General features: G+C 54.5%; 2 protein-coding genes across 2 annotated transcripts; both read left to right on the top strand.

Moving 5' to 3' along the window:
* Nucleotides 1-448: 448 nt before the first annotated feature.
* Nucleotides 449-1,096, top strand: Mymx (myomixer, myoblast fusion factor). Its single transcript, XM_046426239.2, has one exon. It carries the CDS (start codon nucleotides 451-453, stop codon nucleotides 703-705), a length of 255 nt encoding a protein of 84 aa, XP_046282195.1. The 5' UTR covers nucleotides 449-450; the 3' UTR covers nucleotides 706-1,096.
* A 928-nt stretch (nucleotides 1,097-2,024) lies between these two features.
* Nucleotides 2,025-15,382, top strand: Slc29a1 (solute carrier family 29 member 1 (Augustine blood group)). Its single transcript, XM_046426155.1, has 13 exons — nucleotides 2,025-2,255; nucleotides 9,030-9,115; nucleotides 10,946-11,027; nucleotides 11,149-11,351; nucleotides 11,432-11,571; nucleotides 11,948-12,082; nucleotides 12,177-12,274; nucleotides 12,413-12,491; nucleotides 12,927-13,051; nucleotides 13,467-13,575; nucleotides 13,802-13,887; nucleotides 14,211-14,410; nucleotides 14,759-15,382. Exons 1-13 carry the CDS (start codon nucleotides 2,232-2,234, stop codon nucleotides 14,868-14,870), a joined length of 1,479 nt encoding a protein of 492 aa, XP_046282111.1. The 5' UTR covers nucleotides 2,025-2,231; the 3' UTR covers nucleotides 14,871-15,382.
* Nucleotides 15,383-15,750: the final 368 nt, after the last annotated feature.

Raw genomic sequence — 15,750 nt, 5'->3', positions numbered from 1 at the left:
AGCCAGAGACTGATTCTGAGCAGCAGTCCTGACTGGTGAGAGCTGAACTGATCGGTGGGTGTAGGGGGCCGGGGTGTTAAGGATTGCAGGTCTGGGTGGATCAAGAACCCCCCAAAAGAAAAATTAGAATTGCCTGGGGAAGAATTGCTGGACTGAGGAAGAAAAGTTGGGGAATGTCAGGGGGATGGAAGGGGTCCCAGGAACAGTAGAGCCCCTGGAGACAGGGAAGGGCTGGCTGTGAGTTCTAGCTCCAGTTTTTCTCTCCCCATCCGTGCTGTGGTGAAACCCCCTCTACCAGCTACCTTGCTTAGAGAAAGGGAAAAGCAACCCACAAATTGGTAAACTGAAGAGAGGGGGGGCACTCCTGTCCACCCATGCTTTTGGCAGGTGAGGTGGGAGCAGGAAGCACAAGGTTAGAGCCTCCGTTGCCTTCGCAGCGCCGAGCTCGCCATGCCTGCCCCGCTGCTCCCACTGCTGCTGCGAGGACTGCTCTCCCGTCTGCTGCTTCCTGCTGCCCGCCTGGCCCGCCAGCACCTCCTGCCCTTGCTGCGTCGGTTGGCCCGTCGCCTGAGCTCCCAGGATGTTCGAGAGGCTCTTCTAGGCTGTTTGTTGTTCATCCTCAGCCAGCGACACCCGCCAGATGCTGGGGAGACCTCCAGAGTGGACCGCCTGGAGAGAAGGGAGAGGTTAGGCCCCCAGAAGTGAGGCTGCACGTCCTGGCAGCAGCCATAGCCATCGCAGTGCTTTCTCCTGGAGTAGGAGTAGTTCTGGCAACAGCACTAAAGCAGCCTGCCCACTGGGCAGTCCAGTGGGGATCTGACCTGAAGGCCTCCCCCTCCCAGCAGACATGTCTTTGTAGAAGGATGCCTCGCATCTCACAGACAATTGATCACTGCCCCTTCCTCCTCCTGCAATTCTTCTCAAAGATCTTTGCTAACAACCTCTGACCTCAGGGGAGAGGAGACCTCACCTCCTGGTAAATGAGGACAATTTATCTAAGAGGTGATATTTGAATCCAGACTGTTGGTCTTCCAGACTTGGGACCTACCTACCTTAAAATATGATTTTGGTTGCCTTTGGAGGCAGCACTGTTCCTAAAGCCCAGCACAAAGCAAGTGCTTAATAAATATTTGTTGAATTCTTGGGATGCTCCTTTGAAAGTTTTGTCACCTACACCTCAATGGTTGGCAGGTAGGGAGGGGGCTGGAGGAGAGGATCACTGGGAGGCTTCCTTTGGCTGTTTGTTTCATTGTCCACCTCAGTCTTCAAAACCTTGAAGTTGTTTATAGTGTCTAACTTTGCCCAGAAGGTCACACTTCCCCTAGTTATGGTCTGGGTCTGTTTTAGAGGAAGGTTGGCTGCTAGCTCACAGAGGGAGAAAAAACCGTTTGAGTCAGTTTGGAGTCATCTCAGCTAAAGGTGGTGAGAAGCGGGAGACTTGTTTGCTAAGCGACCCTGCGGGTAGCCACCGGAGAGGGAGGGGGCAGTGTAAAAATGTAGGACTTCAAGGACCTAGGAAAAAATAGGGAGGGGTAGCCTGAAAAAAATCAATTCCTTATTCTCCCTTCCCCAAAAGGAGGCAACTGGGGATGTGTGTGTTTCCAGTAAGAGTTGTCAGGCACATTTGCATCCCAGCCTCCGGATGATTTGTTTATGGTTCCCATGCAATAATCCTATTTCCCTGAGTCTTGGGCTCTGGTTGAGAGGGGGGATAGTAATGAATACAGGTTCCTCTCGGGATCCCCATTCAATCCCTTGTCCAGAGAAGCGACACCAAGGCTGTGCACCCTCACTCCAGTAGGACTTTCCCCGCCCCAGTCGCTTCCCGACGAGGTCATCCACTCGCTCTTGCCTCTCGAGAGGACGACCTGGGGTAGAGGCGGAGTAAAGGGGGTCTGAGTCCCGGGTTCCCTAACCCTGTCCCTTCGGAACACTGGCTGCTCGGCCCACGAGCCCCTCCCACTGAGGCTCCCTCACCGCCGGCGTCCCGAAACGCTCTGCGCCCTCGAGCGGCGAACGGCGCCAGGCGGGACTGAGAGCCTGCCGCGGATCGCTGGGCGGGCGCCGCAATCGCCAGTTGCAAACCTCCCGCCCGGCGGCAAAGACCCGGTCCACCCCGGCGCGGGCAGCGCTCTGGGGCCATGGACATAGCCTCAGGCCGGAGGTAAGGAGGCCCGGAGGGATCCCGGATCCGCCGGCCTGGGAATTTCCGTCCTCTCTGCCAAGTCCGGATGCCCCCGCCAAAGTCTCAGCAGGTGCGCAGGGAACGGCGGCCGGGGCGGCGGGGGAGCGCGAGGCGCGCGCCGGGCAGGGGCGGGCTCTGCGCGGTTCTCACGCTGCTCCTGCAGTCTGATCCTCTATGGATTCTGAATCTGCGGTTTCTAGAAGGGAGGGTAGTTTTCTGGGAATTTGAAGGTGACTCCCCCTCTTCCTTGATCTCAGCTATTTACAATTGCCAGAGGTCAGAGATCTGCCTAGAGCAGAAGTCGGGGGCCTGAGCAGACCCAGTGAACAAAGACTTAATTCTTCTTGAACCCTGACCTAAAACCCACCCTTTGTACACACCTGTCTTTATTTAAAAATTCGACCTTGTATTAATCATTGATTCTTTTTATTAAATTTGGGTTTTTAAAAATTTATTAGTTGTAGTTGGACACAAAACCTTTATTTTAGTTATTTTTGTGTGGTGCTGAGGATGGAACCCAGGGCCTCCACATGCTAGGCGAGCGCTCTACCGCTGAGCCACAACCCCAGCTCTAAATTTGGTTTTTGAACATTTCACTAGGGCTGAAGTGTAGCTCAGTGGTGTCCCTAGTATGTTCAGGGTCATGTTCATGAACCCCAGCACATAGTTGATCTTTTCTTTGCCTTTCTTTTCTTTCTCTCGCTTCCTCTCCTTTCTTCTTTCTTTCCTAGTACTGGGAATTGAACCAGGGGCGCTCTACCACTGAGCTACATCCCCAGCCCTTTTTATTTTTTTTTTATTTTGAGACAGGGCTTCTCTAAGTTGCCTAGACTGTCCTGGAACTTGCCTTCTTCCTGCCTCAGTCTCCCTAGTACCTGGGATTACAGGCCTGCATCATTGCACCCAGCTGATACCCAACACTTCCAAACAAACCAAAATTCCACATTGCATTACAAATTTATCATGATGATGATGATGATGATGATTTTGGCATCCCTTAAATTTGGTGTCTTAGGTAGCACTTCACTGTCCTCACTCTAGAACCAGCCCTGCCACAAAGGCCATGAAGACAATCACAAACACAACTGAAAACATGACACATGTTCTAGTGATAACCCCCCCGGGCTCAGCAAATACATTTCCAGCAAACACAGATGGCTTGTTGATGACAGCTGAGAGGACACAGGCCTGGAGAGAGAGGGCTGTGTGCTGGTGGTGAGGCATGCTTACAAGTAACCCAGGGGAGAAGGAGTCTGGAGCATGCCATAGTCCCCAGTGGAATAGGGAATAAGGTGGGTATGGGGGTCTGAAGGACCAAAGTTCCCCTCCATTCCCTGTGACTGAGATCTGATTCCATGAAGGGAGAGAACCACTGGGCAGAGGACTAATTTAGCTAGAAAATCTCCAGGCACAGACCTGTGTTAGTGGGCCTCCGAAGGCTGTCCAGCAGAGGGCGTGGACAACCAGCCACCTTCTCTGTCTGGGAAGGCCACCGTGATGGGTATGGGTCTGGCCCTGGCCCAGGCAGGGTGTGTGCCAGATAGACTTCTCTCCAACAATAATAGGCCTGGCTGTTGCCATCCCTTGAGCAGGGCAGGCCCCATGGGGATGGGGAGAGGAACCAACCTTCCCTAGTCTGGTCTCCTGGGGACCCTCACCACTTCCTCCTGTTTCCTCATACTTCCAGCCCCCTTTGCACACAACTGCAGCCACTAACCACCGAACCTGGCTGTGCCTAGCGGATCTCTCTGACCACCAGTCCTGCCACCCCCACAGGGCCAGAGCCAGAAAGGAAGGTGGGAATGAGGCAGGGGGCCAAGGAGAAGGGGAGGCAATAGCAAGGTGAGGAAGAGAGAGAGACCGGACAAACATGAGGGTAGGAACCCAAGGTTGTGGACAGACATGAGCCACTCAAAAGCCAAGGGACAGTGCCTAGAAAAATACCACCCACCCCATCTTCCTGCCCTCTGTTTGCTTCCTGCTGTGGGGAAGATGTGTATCATCTCCACCAGAGCTATAAGGCTGGGGACACCTCTACCCACTGCCCTATATAAAACCCCTCCCTCCTCAGGGCCCAGGCTTTCTTGGGGAGAGGGATGATTTTGCAGTGTCCCTATGATTTTAGTACCACTAATTGTTTGATGTTATTTTTTGGTACCAGGGATTGAACGCAGGGGCCCTCAACCACTGAGTCCTTTTTTGTATTTCATTTAGAGACAGGGTCTCAATAAGTTGATTATAACCTTGCTAAGCTGATTAGAACCTCCATAAGCTGCCAAACCTGGCTACAAACTCACTGTTCTCCTGCCTCAGCCTCCTGAGCCGCTGGGCACCCAGGCGCTAATTGTTAATTAGTGTGTATGACTTCTCCAGGGGACAGGCCTCTGGGGTAATTGAGGGTGGGGTAAGCAGCCTAGGTTGAATTTTCTCTCCCCAGGACACTTCCAACCTTTGGATAGTCCTAAAGCACTGAGCACTGAGGTAGGGGCAGAGAATGACCCCCTGATTTACTTTCCAACAAGAACAAAAAGGAATCCCTGCTCCTCCCTTGGAGGTACATGGTGGACCCCTCCTCAACACGGACCCCATCAGCCAGGGAAGGATATGGAGCTCAGCAAGGATTCCACCTCTGACCTATATCGTCTCTGGGACAATGGGATTTGTGCAGGATGTTGGGCTCTTCCTGGCTTTCTCTTCCATTCCCAGCAGTGCCTCAGTTTTCCAAAGTGCTCGATTTAGAAACGGTAGATCATGAGGGAGCCCGAGGACTCTGCCTCTCTCCCCTACACAGAGACAAGAGACAGAGACGGAGACACTCATCCCTTCAAGTCAGAGCTGTGGGTGGCATGATGTTTATGGACCTATGGCCATGTGTATGTGTCATGGGTAAGAAAAACCCACCACACAGGTCACAAATGATTGAGTCGTAAGGATCCCACAAGGGAGTGGGTGAAAGGGACAGAAGTCTTATTGAAACGAAAGGAGAAGGGATCTAAACTGGAAAAGGTGGGACACTGGAAAGAAAGGAGGCTCTGTGTACTGTAGAGGCGTGGGCGGGGTTTGGGGCGGGATAACGGAACACCTCAGCTGAGCCTGGCGGATCCTGGCAGTGGGGGCGTCCGGGCCTGTGAAAAGTCCCTGGGATGGGACTTTGCACAGCCTCGGCGCGGAAGGGACTAGGGGCGCCTAGTGTCGAGCTGTGCCCTCCAGGCCCACACGCCTAATAACGGGCTGGGTTAGTGTGGCCCTAAGAAATAATGCGACCAGATGGCCCTGGGACGCAGGGTGTCCTGGTGCAGGCCCCGGCGCTTGCAGATCTGCTAAGCGGGAGACCCTGGGGGCGGGGGGCGGGGGCGGGGCGAGGCCGGCAGGGTAGCGGGAGGTGGTGGCGGGCGCGGACCGGGGGCGGGCTCAGCGGAGGGCGGGTTTGAAAGCTCTCCTGCGGGCGCGGGAAGCTGCAGAGAAAGCGCGCAGGTCTCCGCGCGGAGGAGTTCTTCTCCGGCAGGTGCTCCGAGGGTCTTGGGTGGGCGCGTGCTGGGGACGGCCGGGCGTGGGGTGGCGCGTCCAGCTTGCCACGAGGGAGGGAGGCCAGGCCAAACAGCTCCGCGGCCTAGCGACCGTCGCTTCCCTGGCCTGACTCGTGCAGAGCGCGCAGCACGTGGCACACCCAGGCTCTGGGCGCTGGGGATTTCTGTGGGGACCACAACCGGAGTGGGGCATGGGTGGCCTGGCTCCCGGGCCTAAAAGCTGCTGTTGCCTCGCGGACCTCCACAAGACGCAGGCGAGGGGACAGTTAATCCTGGTCGATTGTCTTCAAGACATGGGAGGGGCCAGGACACCGTGTTCGCAGTGAGGGGGATGGGGATGGGGGCGACGCAGATGGAGGTAGGGGAGCTGTCCCTTTAAGTATCTCTTTTATTGGCCAAATTCTTGTCCCTGACCTCCCGTTCCTGGCGCGTCCTCGTTTACTTACAGAGTAAATGAGAGACAAGGATAGCAAACGCCGGGCTTTATCCTCGGGGGAGAGCAGCGATGGGCCCTCACCCTCCTAGGGATGTCTCCCCAACCCTGTACCGACCCTTGGCTCACTCATCTTAGTAACCTCCAGACCCTTGGACTTGTCCTCCTGTCTATGAGTTCTTCGTGCCTGAATGTATATGTGTGATGGGATGGAGATGAGGTACCCTACCTCTGACATTCATGTCAGGCTGGGAATGATCTGGGCCCCCACTTTATTCTTCTATTTATTTATTTATATTTATAGGGGGTGACTGGGGATTGAACCCAGGGGTGTTCTACCATTGATCTTCATTCTCAGCCTTTTTTTTTTTTTAAACAGAGTTGCGCTAAATTGCCAAGGCTGGCCTCAAACTTGCTATACTCCTGTCCCAGCCTTCCCAATAGATGGAATTATAGGCCTATTTTTTCCCTTTAATTGCAGCAGTGCCCCCCCCCCCTCCCCAGTCTACAGGGACATCTGGGAAGCAGTCTTTATACCTCCCTGCCCAGCCGGAAAGGAACCTAGAATGAAATGAGCATTGAGTTTGAATCCTGGCTCCCCATTCACCTACTCAGTGAACTTGGGCAAGTGACCCAACATCTCTGAACCCCGGCTGGCCCATCTGCTCAGCAGAAACAATCTAGAACTAGCTTCTGGATAGTTGAGAGAAAGAGGGGATCTACAGTAGTGACTGGCCTATAGGGCACCCTGGGGAATGGAGATTTGATGTAGCACAAAGGTATGCCTGGAAGTTGGGTTGAGAGGTGTTAGGAACCTAGGGGCAGGGAGGGGCTCCATTTTGTGACTGCTTTCAAGACTTGACAGGCCAAGGCATGGCCCTGGGACACCAGATGGTCTGAGCTGGTATCAGATCCCTGGTTGCTGTTGGGCAAAACCTGACAAGAACAAAACACCTAAGTTGGCCAGTGGAATGTGAAGATGTGTGCAGGGGTGGAGGGGTGCCCAGTGGAATTGCAGGGCACCCAGGACTGGGGTGAGGACTGTGTAGAACAGGGGCCGGGCTGGGAAAGAAGACAAAAATAGACATTTCTCCAAGCCTAATGCACTTTGCTAAGGGGAGGGGGCTATTCTGCCAGGAGCCCTTTGTGTTGGGGTAGGGTGGAACACCGGCTCTGTGGAGGTGAGAGATGGCGGGGTCCCTCCCTGGTACAGATGAAAAACCTGAGTCCTTCCTCCACTCCAGCAGAGCCCTCTTGTCCTTATCCCTCTAGAAGACATCAATACTATTGTTTGCCACTCTGTCCCCAGTGCCTAGCAACAATGCTTGGTTGCATACTGAGGTCCTTAGTAAATATTTGTTGAAAGAGGATTGGAAGAAGAAGCCCTTCTCCTCCATTTGGAGGTACGCTCCCACCCCTACGACCCAGCTTTGGACTGAGGGATGAGGAAGATCTGTGGAGTCTAGAGTTTACCCAGGGAGGAGTGAAAAAGCCCATTGAGGGTCTCAGAGTCCCCTGCTGTCACTGCTGTGACCTTCAGGTGCAGGGGGCTCTCCTTGCAATCTTATCTCCCCAGCAGCTCTGGGCCTTTTATCTCCTGGGTTTGCTTTTGTGCTCATGAGGCTTCTCAGAAAGAGGCCCATGAGGCCAGAGGGGTCCTCTCTTGCTTTGCCCCATACCACCTTTTTCACTCTAGGCCCTCCTTCAGGACCATGTGGACAAGGTCTGCTGCCCAGCCTGCCTTAGGACCCCCTCCTAGGGACTGCCCAGGCCCCTTCTGTTCTCCCCTTCTGTTAGTGAGTCTAGGCAAGTGCCTGGACAGGGAGCAGAAGGCCGGCCTCCAGACAGCAGCAGACCTGGTTCCAGAGCTAGGCTCACCTGGAGGGTGGGCCAGTGCATGCCAGCGTGGCCACCCAGGCCATCTAATGGAAAGCTGTTTAACCTTCTGGTGCCAGGGAGCCTCCTACACAAGTGAGGCACAGAGAGGAATGCCGAGGCCGGTGGCTGGGAGCTTTGGGACTCAGCAGTTTGGGTCTGTGCCTGAGGCCCTACACCTCCAATCTTCCCTTTAAGCCAATCTCAGAAAGGAGAAGAAAACATCGGCCTGGAGTGGAACTCACAGGGGGATGGGATGACCTTTGGGCCAGCACTGGGGGTCAGAGTGGCTGGTCTGGGTTGTGAGAAGGGTCACATCCCCACACCCTTTGTGAAATATTTCCCTGGAAATCTGGCTGGGAATTAGGAAGCCTCTGGGCAGTGGTTGAAAAGAAAGGTTTAAGATGCCCCTAGGAGAGAGGCCAGTCTGAGGTGCCTTCAGTAGGGGACAGGCTCCACAAAGCCTACCCTGTCCTTGAATCCAGGGGCTCCTGGGTAAATTGACAGATCAGACTTGCGGAGGGGGCCTGGGGCCTCTGCAGATTTGTTTGGTTTTTGTTCTGTGCCTTGCTCCCCCTGCCTCTGGCTGTCCCCTCCACTTTGTTCCTGTCCTCCAGCTCACCTTCCATTGTCAGCATGGCCTCTGACCCTTCTCATCTCTTCTCTGTCTTTGACTGTCTTTCCTTCTCTCTCAATCATGCTTCCTCCTCCTTCTTTCCTGCTCTCCACCCTCCTGTTTCCCAGCTTATAAACTGCTTCGGCTGCTGGATAAAAATAGCGGTGGCAGCGGCCAGGCCGGGAGCCAGGTGGAGGCTGAGCAGCCATAGGGGCCCCATCAGACTGGCCTGCTGGGCCAGAGGGTCTATCCGAGTGGTCCTGAGGGGCAGGACCCAGAGGGGATCCCGTGGGACTCTTCACTTGCCCGCTCTGTCTGCCTCGTCCCCTCCTCCCCACAAGAGTCTGAGGAGGGCTTGGTGGAAGCAGGGCCTCCCGTTGCTTCTGCCCCCAGCAAGCCTCAGAGGGAGGGAGCCGTCAGCCAGGCGCAACTGAGAACAACAGCACCATGACCACCACCAGTCACCAGCCTCAAGACAGGTAGGTACTGGGGGCAGGGGAGGGGACCTGGGCTAGGGATCAAGGGAATGGGTCTCCAGGGGGGTGGGGGCAGTGTTCCTTGGAATTTGGAATTGCCACCACAGGGTGGCCAGGTAGCTCTGAGTCAGGTCTGCTTTGGGCTGGGAACCATGCATGTCTTGGCTGGGTGATGGCAGGGGAGCCTGCAGGGGGGCATGAGGTGGCAGCAGCCTGTCTGGCCTGTCGGTGTTCCAGTATTGCACTCCAGCTAGTCCCACAGCTTCTGTCCCCTTCCGCCACCACTGGGGAGATACTTGGCAATACCCTTCATTCCAGAGCACATCTGGCAAAACCTCCCTGTCCCTCAGGACTACCCTGGGGCCTGTGCCTCAGATTACCCCACCCCACCCTGGTCCTAGATATAACCTTCCCACTTCTGGAGCCTGTGAACTCCCTCAAGTTAGAGCTGCCGTAGCAATGAGGAAGAGTTTTGGAGGGAGAGACTGTATGGGTTCGAGCTCTATAATGGTTTGGGACATGACAGTGTTGATGAAGCCCTGCCACACTTTAGCCAGGCTTCAGGCTGTCCTTCCCTCTGCCTCGGGCCACCACACCCCCCCTCACATTTCCCCTGCCTACCTTCTTTTCTTTCTGCGCCAGAGTTTATGGAACCAGGCCACTTTGTGGGGTCTTTTAACTTGGTCTCTTGGGGACCGTTTCCCCACCTGTGAAACAGATAAGAATATCCACTTCACAGGGCTGTATGGAGGGGAGAGAATTGAAGTAAGGCCCAGGTGCTTCCTCCCTTCCCAGGCAGCCCGGTGCCCCAGCCTGGCCCCCTCTTCTGCGGTGGTTCCCTGAAGCCCTCTCCCCTCTTCACCACCTGTCTTCCCACCCCACCTCTGACCCTCTGTCCTGTATGACCTTGCCTGGGAGTTTTGCCCTTCATTATGGGCCTCCAAATCAACCCTTTAGCATGTTTACTTCAAGGGGGATATGAAGGCTTTGGGGACTGCATTTGTCATAGCTCAGATCTATCTATTTGGGGCACTCACCAAGATCCTCTCCATATGAGGTGTGTGATGTTCCCCTACCCCGTGGCCAGGCCTCCTCCTCAGTGCCTTGGGTCAACTCTGAAGAATGTGAGTCTTGGCTGCTGGGAGGGTATGACACACATATCTGGAGATAGCCATGGGCCTTAGTGACCCTGGTGCACCAGGTTGCTAAGCTTGTAGGTAAGGCCTACATAATTAAATACTGGCCTGGCTGGAGCTGGGTGGTCTTTATTTATACCGGGCCCAGATGTCCAGTGGCTACAGACCTCTTGGCCTGCCTTTGGTAGTATGACCTATAAAACCAGTTCTGTCTGGACCAGGGGGAAAAAAAAACAGCAGTAGCTCTCTCCTTCCCTGCCTCCCAGGCACCCCACCTTCCTGTTCTGCTAGATCCAGAATGGTCTGGGAGCTTCTTGACCTCAGAATCCTCTTTGGGGAACCATACAGTTCCTGCCCAGATGCACAATCACTTCCAGACAGCCAGCCTGGTGGGAGCAGAAGACTCCTCGCTGTTTGTTTTCTCACTCACCCGCCCACCCCAGCCCTTCAGCAGGATTTTCAAAACCATCTCCGGATATGTGGGTCACACTGGTTCCCAGCCTGCAGGATCCGCTGAGTGTTTGAAGGCTGAGAACCAAGGTCCTATCTGCCATGCCATTCAGTCCTGGGTCCCTGGACTCCACGTATTCCCTGGGAGAACTGAAGAGATTGAGGGCAGGGAGGAAGGGGTCTCAGGTTGACCTGGAAGGGTGGGTAGGATGGCGGGTCACTTGGCTTCTCTTTCCTCCCATCCCAGATACAAAGCTGTCTGGCTTATCTTCTTCATGCTGGGCTTGGGGACACTGCTCCCCTGGAATTTTTTCATGACAGCCACTAAGGTGAGACGGGGGGGAACTGGGTTCCATGGGGGCATGTCCTCTGGGCTTCCAGGGCCTGGGTATGTGCATTTGGGCATAGGAAGGGACAGAGGTTTCAACATTTTATCTGCAACCCTTGCAGTATTTCACAAACCGCCTGGACATGTCTCAGAATGTGTCCTTGAATGCTGCTGTATTGAGCAAGGACATACAGGACCCAGCTGTCCCCACAGCACCCTTACCAGAACACAGGTCTCTCAGTGCCATCTTCAACAATGTCATGACCTTGTGTGCCATGCTGCCACTGCTGCTCTTCTCTTGCCTTAACTCCTTCTTGCATCAGAGGTGAGTACCTACCTCTGCCCCAGCACTGCCATTACTGCCTCCTGCCCACCCCTCATTGCTACCCGGGGCCTCTCCTGCAGGATCCCCCAGTCTGTACGGATCCTAGGCAGCCTAGTGGCCATCCTGCTGGTATTCCTGGTCACTGCCATCCTGGTGAAGGTGCAGCTGGATGCTCTGCCCTTCTTCGTCTTCACCATGATCAAGATCATACTCATTAATTGTAAGCTTGGGCCGGGAGCGGACGAATGTCATGAGCAGTTGGGGTTCAAAGGCTTGAACCTGCCTGGGCTGGGCTGGGTGTGAGGCAGAGAGAAGTTCAGCATCAAACCTCACTGGGAGGGGCTGGGGTTGTGGCTCAGCAGTAGAGGCTCGCCTAGCATGTGTGGGGCGCTGGGTTCCATCCTCAGCACCACATAAAAATTAAAAAAAAATAAAGATATTGTGTTCAAAGATATTTTGTTCAACTTAAAAAAAAAAAAAAAAACTACAAAAAAATGCCTCACTGGTAGCAAGCAGGAATCACAGGGCCTTATTTTCCTTTGGACCCTTGACTGCCAGCCCCACCATCCCTTGCTGATACTCATCCTGTTCCCCAGCATTTGGCGCCATCCTGCAGGGCAGCCTGTTCGGTCTGGCTGGCCTCCTGCCCGCCAACTACACAGCCCCCATCATGAGTGGCCAGGGCCTGGCAGGCCTCTTCGCCTCAGTGGCCATGATCTGCGCCATTGCCAGTGAGTCCTAACGTTCACCTGCCTACTGCCCTGGGGGGGGTGTGGGGGAGAAGGGATGGGGCCTCTCTCTGATCACAGACCTTGTCTATCTCAGGTGGCTCAGAGCTGTCAGAAAGTGCCTTTGGCTATTTTATCACAGCCTGTGTGGTTGTCATTTTGGCCATCATCTGTTACCTGGGTCTGCCCAGGCTGGTGAGCAAATGGAGGGATCTGGGGTTTGGTGGGTGGGGAGGTTCAGGGTCTAGACCAAGAGTCTGGAACTGAAACTGGGGGAGGCAGGAGTTCCAGCAATGCCTCTGACTCTGCCTCCCTGTCTCCCTTGCTCGATAGGAGTTCTACCGCTACTACCAGCAGCTCAAGCTTGAGGGGCCTGGGGAGCAGGAAACCAAGTTGGACCTCATCAGTAAAGGTCTCATAGCCAAAGGAAGCAGCGGGGGCGGGCGGCATGCCAGGCAGGAGCAGCATGAACATGAGCAGAGGGGACAAGAATGGACACACTGTATTAGCTGGCAGCCATGAGCCAGTGGAGGACAGAGCAACCAGGGGTGGAGGTAGGGGGACCGTAGGAAATGAGGGCTGGGAATGTTAAAATGTGGGGAGATCCTATGACCCTGATGCCCCAGGCATGTGGATTGAAGGCGCTAGGAAGCAGTTTCTGATTTGGGGTAGGGAGTCACATGACCTGAAGGTCCTGGGAATGGTTAATCCCTGGGTGGGGGGCTCAAGCCCTGGGGATTTGGAAGGGAGGTCTTAGCTAAGAGTTAGGGTGCGGCTATGGTCCAGGTAAAGCTACGTCCACTGTAGCTAACCCTGTCTTTTCCTCCATCCTTCCCACAACAACAAGATTCTTCTACAACCTGTCACCTGCCAGGAGAGGAGCCAAGAGCGAGCAAAGAGGAGTCCGGGGTCTCAACCCCCAATTCTCAGGCTACCAGCAGAAACCCCTCTATTAGAGCCATCCTCAAAAATGTATGTGGGGCAGGGCTTCTTACCCTCTGTCCCTCACCTCTTTTCTTTCTTTTTGCTCCCTCCCTCTCCCTTTCCTCTAGTTCCCTTTTTGACCCAAGACTTGTCACATTCCTGGATTCTTTCTTATATGTGCACACCTGCATGTGTATTTTCTTGGTTCTTTAATGCCAACCACATGAAGACAGGGATCCAGAGAAGCCAGGTGTGTGGTGGGGCACACTCAATCCCAATGACTTTGGAGGCTAAAGCAGGAGGATCACAAGTTCAAGGCCACCCTCAGAAACTTAGCAAGATCCTGTCTAAAAATAAAGGATAAAAAGGGTTGGGGATGTAGCTCAGTGGCAGAGTGTCCATGGGTTCAATCCCCAAAACCAAAAAAAGAAAAAGCTGACTGAATCTTATTCCTTTTCTCTAGATCTCAGTCCTGGCCCTCTCTGTCTGCTTCAACTTCACGGTCACCATTGGATTATTCCCTGCTGTGACTGCTGAGGTCAAATCCAGCATCGCAGGCACCAGCGCCTGGGGTAAGGACACTGCAGCTTCCCGACACATAGGGTCTCAGGCAGGACTGGGAATGAAGTTGAGCGAGCCTGGATTGCCTTCTACCCAGGCAGACCTTTCTGGGTCCATTTGTCCTTCCCTGCGCTGGAAGCATCTTTTCTTTCTGTATGGTTGGGGAAGGCGAGGGCCAATGAGGGCCGGAGTTGCTTGTCTGTTTCTCTTCCCTTACTCCTCCCCGTCCTCTTCCAGGAGATTACTTCATTCCTGTGTCCTGTTTCTTGACTTTTAATATCTTTGACTGGTTGGGCCGGAGCCTCACAGCTGTTTTCATGTGGGTAAGTGGAGGAAGGGATATTGGTCCCCTCTGGGAAAAAGGAGTCCAGCCTGAGAGCCAGAAAGGGGGCCATTTTTTTTTTAAAGATCCAGACATAATTTATATATAATTAAGTGTGTAAGTCTTACGTGTACAACTTAACATGTGTGTGTGTGTGTGTGTGCACCTATCCAAATCAAGTTGTAGAACATCCCAGCACTCCACAGGGCGCTCCTGATCAATGTCCCCCTAAAGGTAACCAGGCTTAGAGGCCAGTCCAGTCCCCAGGGTCTCTAAATTGAACCCAGGGCTCAGCCTGGCTGAGGCACTGCCCTGTCCCTGCAGCCTGGGAAGGACAGCTGCTGGCTGCCGAGCCTGGTGGTGGCGCGGCTGGTGTTTGTGCCGCTGCTACTGCTGTGTAACGTCCATCCCCGTCGCTACTTGGCTGTGGTCTTCAAGCATGATGCCTGGTACATCTTCTTCATGGCCGCCTTCGCCTTCTCCAACGGCTACCTCGCCAGCCTCTGCATGTGCTTCGGGCCCAAGTGAGTGGGGCCAGGCATTTGTCAGGGTCTAGAGCGCCAAGCAGGGACCCTCAGTGAAGAGAAAGAGGGCAAAAGGAAACTTTCTGGTGCTGAAGCTGATGGCCGCGGGGGAGGGGCTGGAGAGCCGTGGTAAGGGCTGGGGTGCCCGGGCTGCTTAGGTGGAGCTGTGGGAAGGACCTGTTGGGGCAGCATGGAAAACACCTCCTCAGTACACAGTCCCCGAAGAGGCAGAAACAGGTGGGGGTAGGAAAGGAGGACAGATTGGTCTCCCTACCCCAGATACTGGGGACTGTGGCTGGGGTCGGGGCTGGGCAGTCAGCCCTGGGTCGTCTTCCTTCCCTCCTTTAGGAAAGTAAAGCCGGCCGAGGCGGAGACCGCGGGAGCCATCATGACCTTCTTTTTGAGTCTGGGCCTGGCACTGGGGGCTGTCCTCTCCTTCCTGCTTCGGGCAATTGTGTGACCATGGATGGACAGAAGGACTGCACTGCTGACCTGCCCCCTGCCCCTTTTGCCAAGAATGAGCAGGGTAGTCTGAAGGTTTTCTCTTCTTTTAAAGCCAACTTCTGCTTTCTTATGCCCTGTGTGGGGCCTGGATGTCCAGGCCCTGGGGAGGGAGCCTCTGATGGACACTGAGAACACTGGGCTTGAGGGTCAGACAGGAGGGGCATGGCCTCTGACTGATGGCTGACTGGTCCCTGCAAGGCAGGTGAGGCTCCTGGGCTCAGAGAGCGTGTATAAGTGTTTTGTTTCTGTCTGCCTACACCAGGGGTGGCTGGGGGGCCAGGACTGACCGTTGTATGGTCTGATCTGATATTTCCCCTCCCTCCTTTCTCCCTGCCCCTTTCCCCTGCCCTTCACCCATCCCTACCCATCATACACACTATATTAGATGCTATTTTACTGCCTTTTTTTAATATATTCAACAGAAACAGGTGCCTTCAGAGGCTCTCTGATTAAATTTTAAAAAAATTTTTTTTCCTCTCTGTGCCTCCCTGTGTCCTCAGGCGACAGCTTAATGCCTTGGCATGGTAGAAGATAGGAAGTATGGGTCTGGAGGGATGAGCAGGACCCAGCTGTGGGCCTGAGGGGTTGGGCCTCAGAGGAGCTGTAGTGCCCCCTGCTGGGCCCACAGGGGAGGGACAGGCCTCCAGCCAGGACACCCGAACTGTGGCCCAGACAGAAAAGCCAAGTTTTTTCTTTGTTGCTTCATTTCTCCTTTCACAAGGCTGGAGACAGAGACAGCTTCTTGTCTTTTCTTGGTCTTAACTTCTACCCACCCCCCAACTCTGTCCTCAGTCCCTGCAATGAACTCTGAAAAACTGGCCAGCTCCACCCCCAGC

Source organism: Marmota monax, unplaced genomic scaffold (genome assembly GCF_021218885.2).
Source record: "Marmota monax isolate L192 unplaced genomic scaffold, Marmota_monax_Labrador192_F-V1.1 WCK01_AAM20220418_F8-fsc00187, whole genome shotgun sequence".
Classification (NCBI taxonomy): domain Eukaryota; kingdom Metazoa; phylum Chordata; class Mammalia; order Rodentia; family Sciuridae; genus Marmota; species Marmota monax.
Note: the sequence above shows the minus strand (reverse complement) of the source record. Positions and strands in the feature narration are given on the sequence as shown.

What these genes read in the sequence shown, in the direction of transcription:
- Mymx (XM_046426239.2), top strand. Translation starts at nt 451, where the DNA reads ATGCCTGCCCCGCTGCTCCCACTGCTGCTGCGAGGACTGCTCTCCCGT.
- Slc29a1 (XM_046426155.1), top strand. Translation starts at nt 2,232, where the DNA reads ATGCCCCCGCCAAAGTCTCAGCAG. An exon ending in CATGATCTGCGCCATTGCCA is followed by an intron (nt 12,083 to 12,176) that starts GTGAGTCCTAAC and finishes TGTCTATCTCAG; the next exon opens with GTGGCTCAGAGCTGTCAGAA. An exon ending in GTTGGACCTCATCAGTAAAG is followed by an intron (nt 12,492 to 12,926) that starts GTCTCATAGCCA and finishes CACAACAACAAG; the next exon opens with ATTCTTCTACAACCTGTCAC.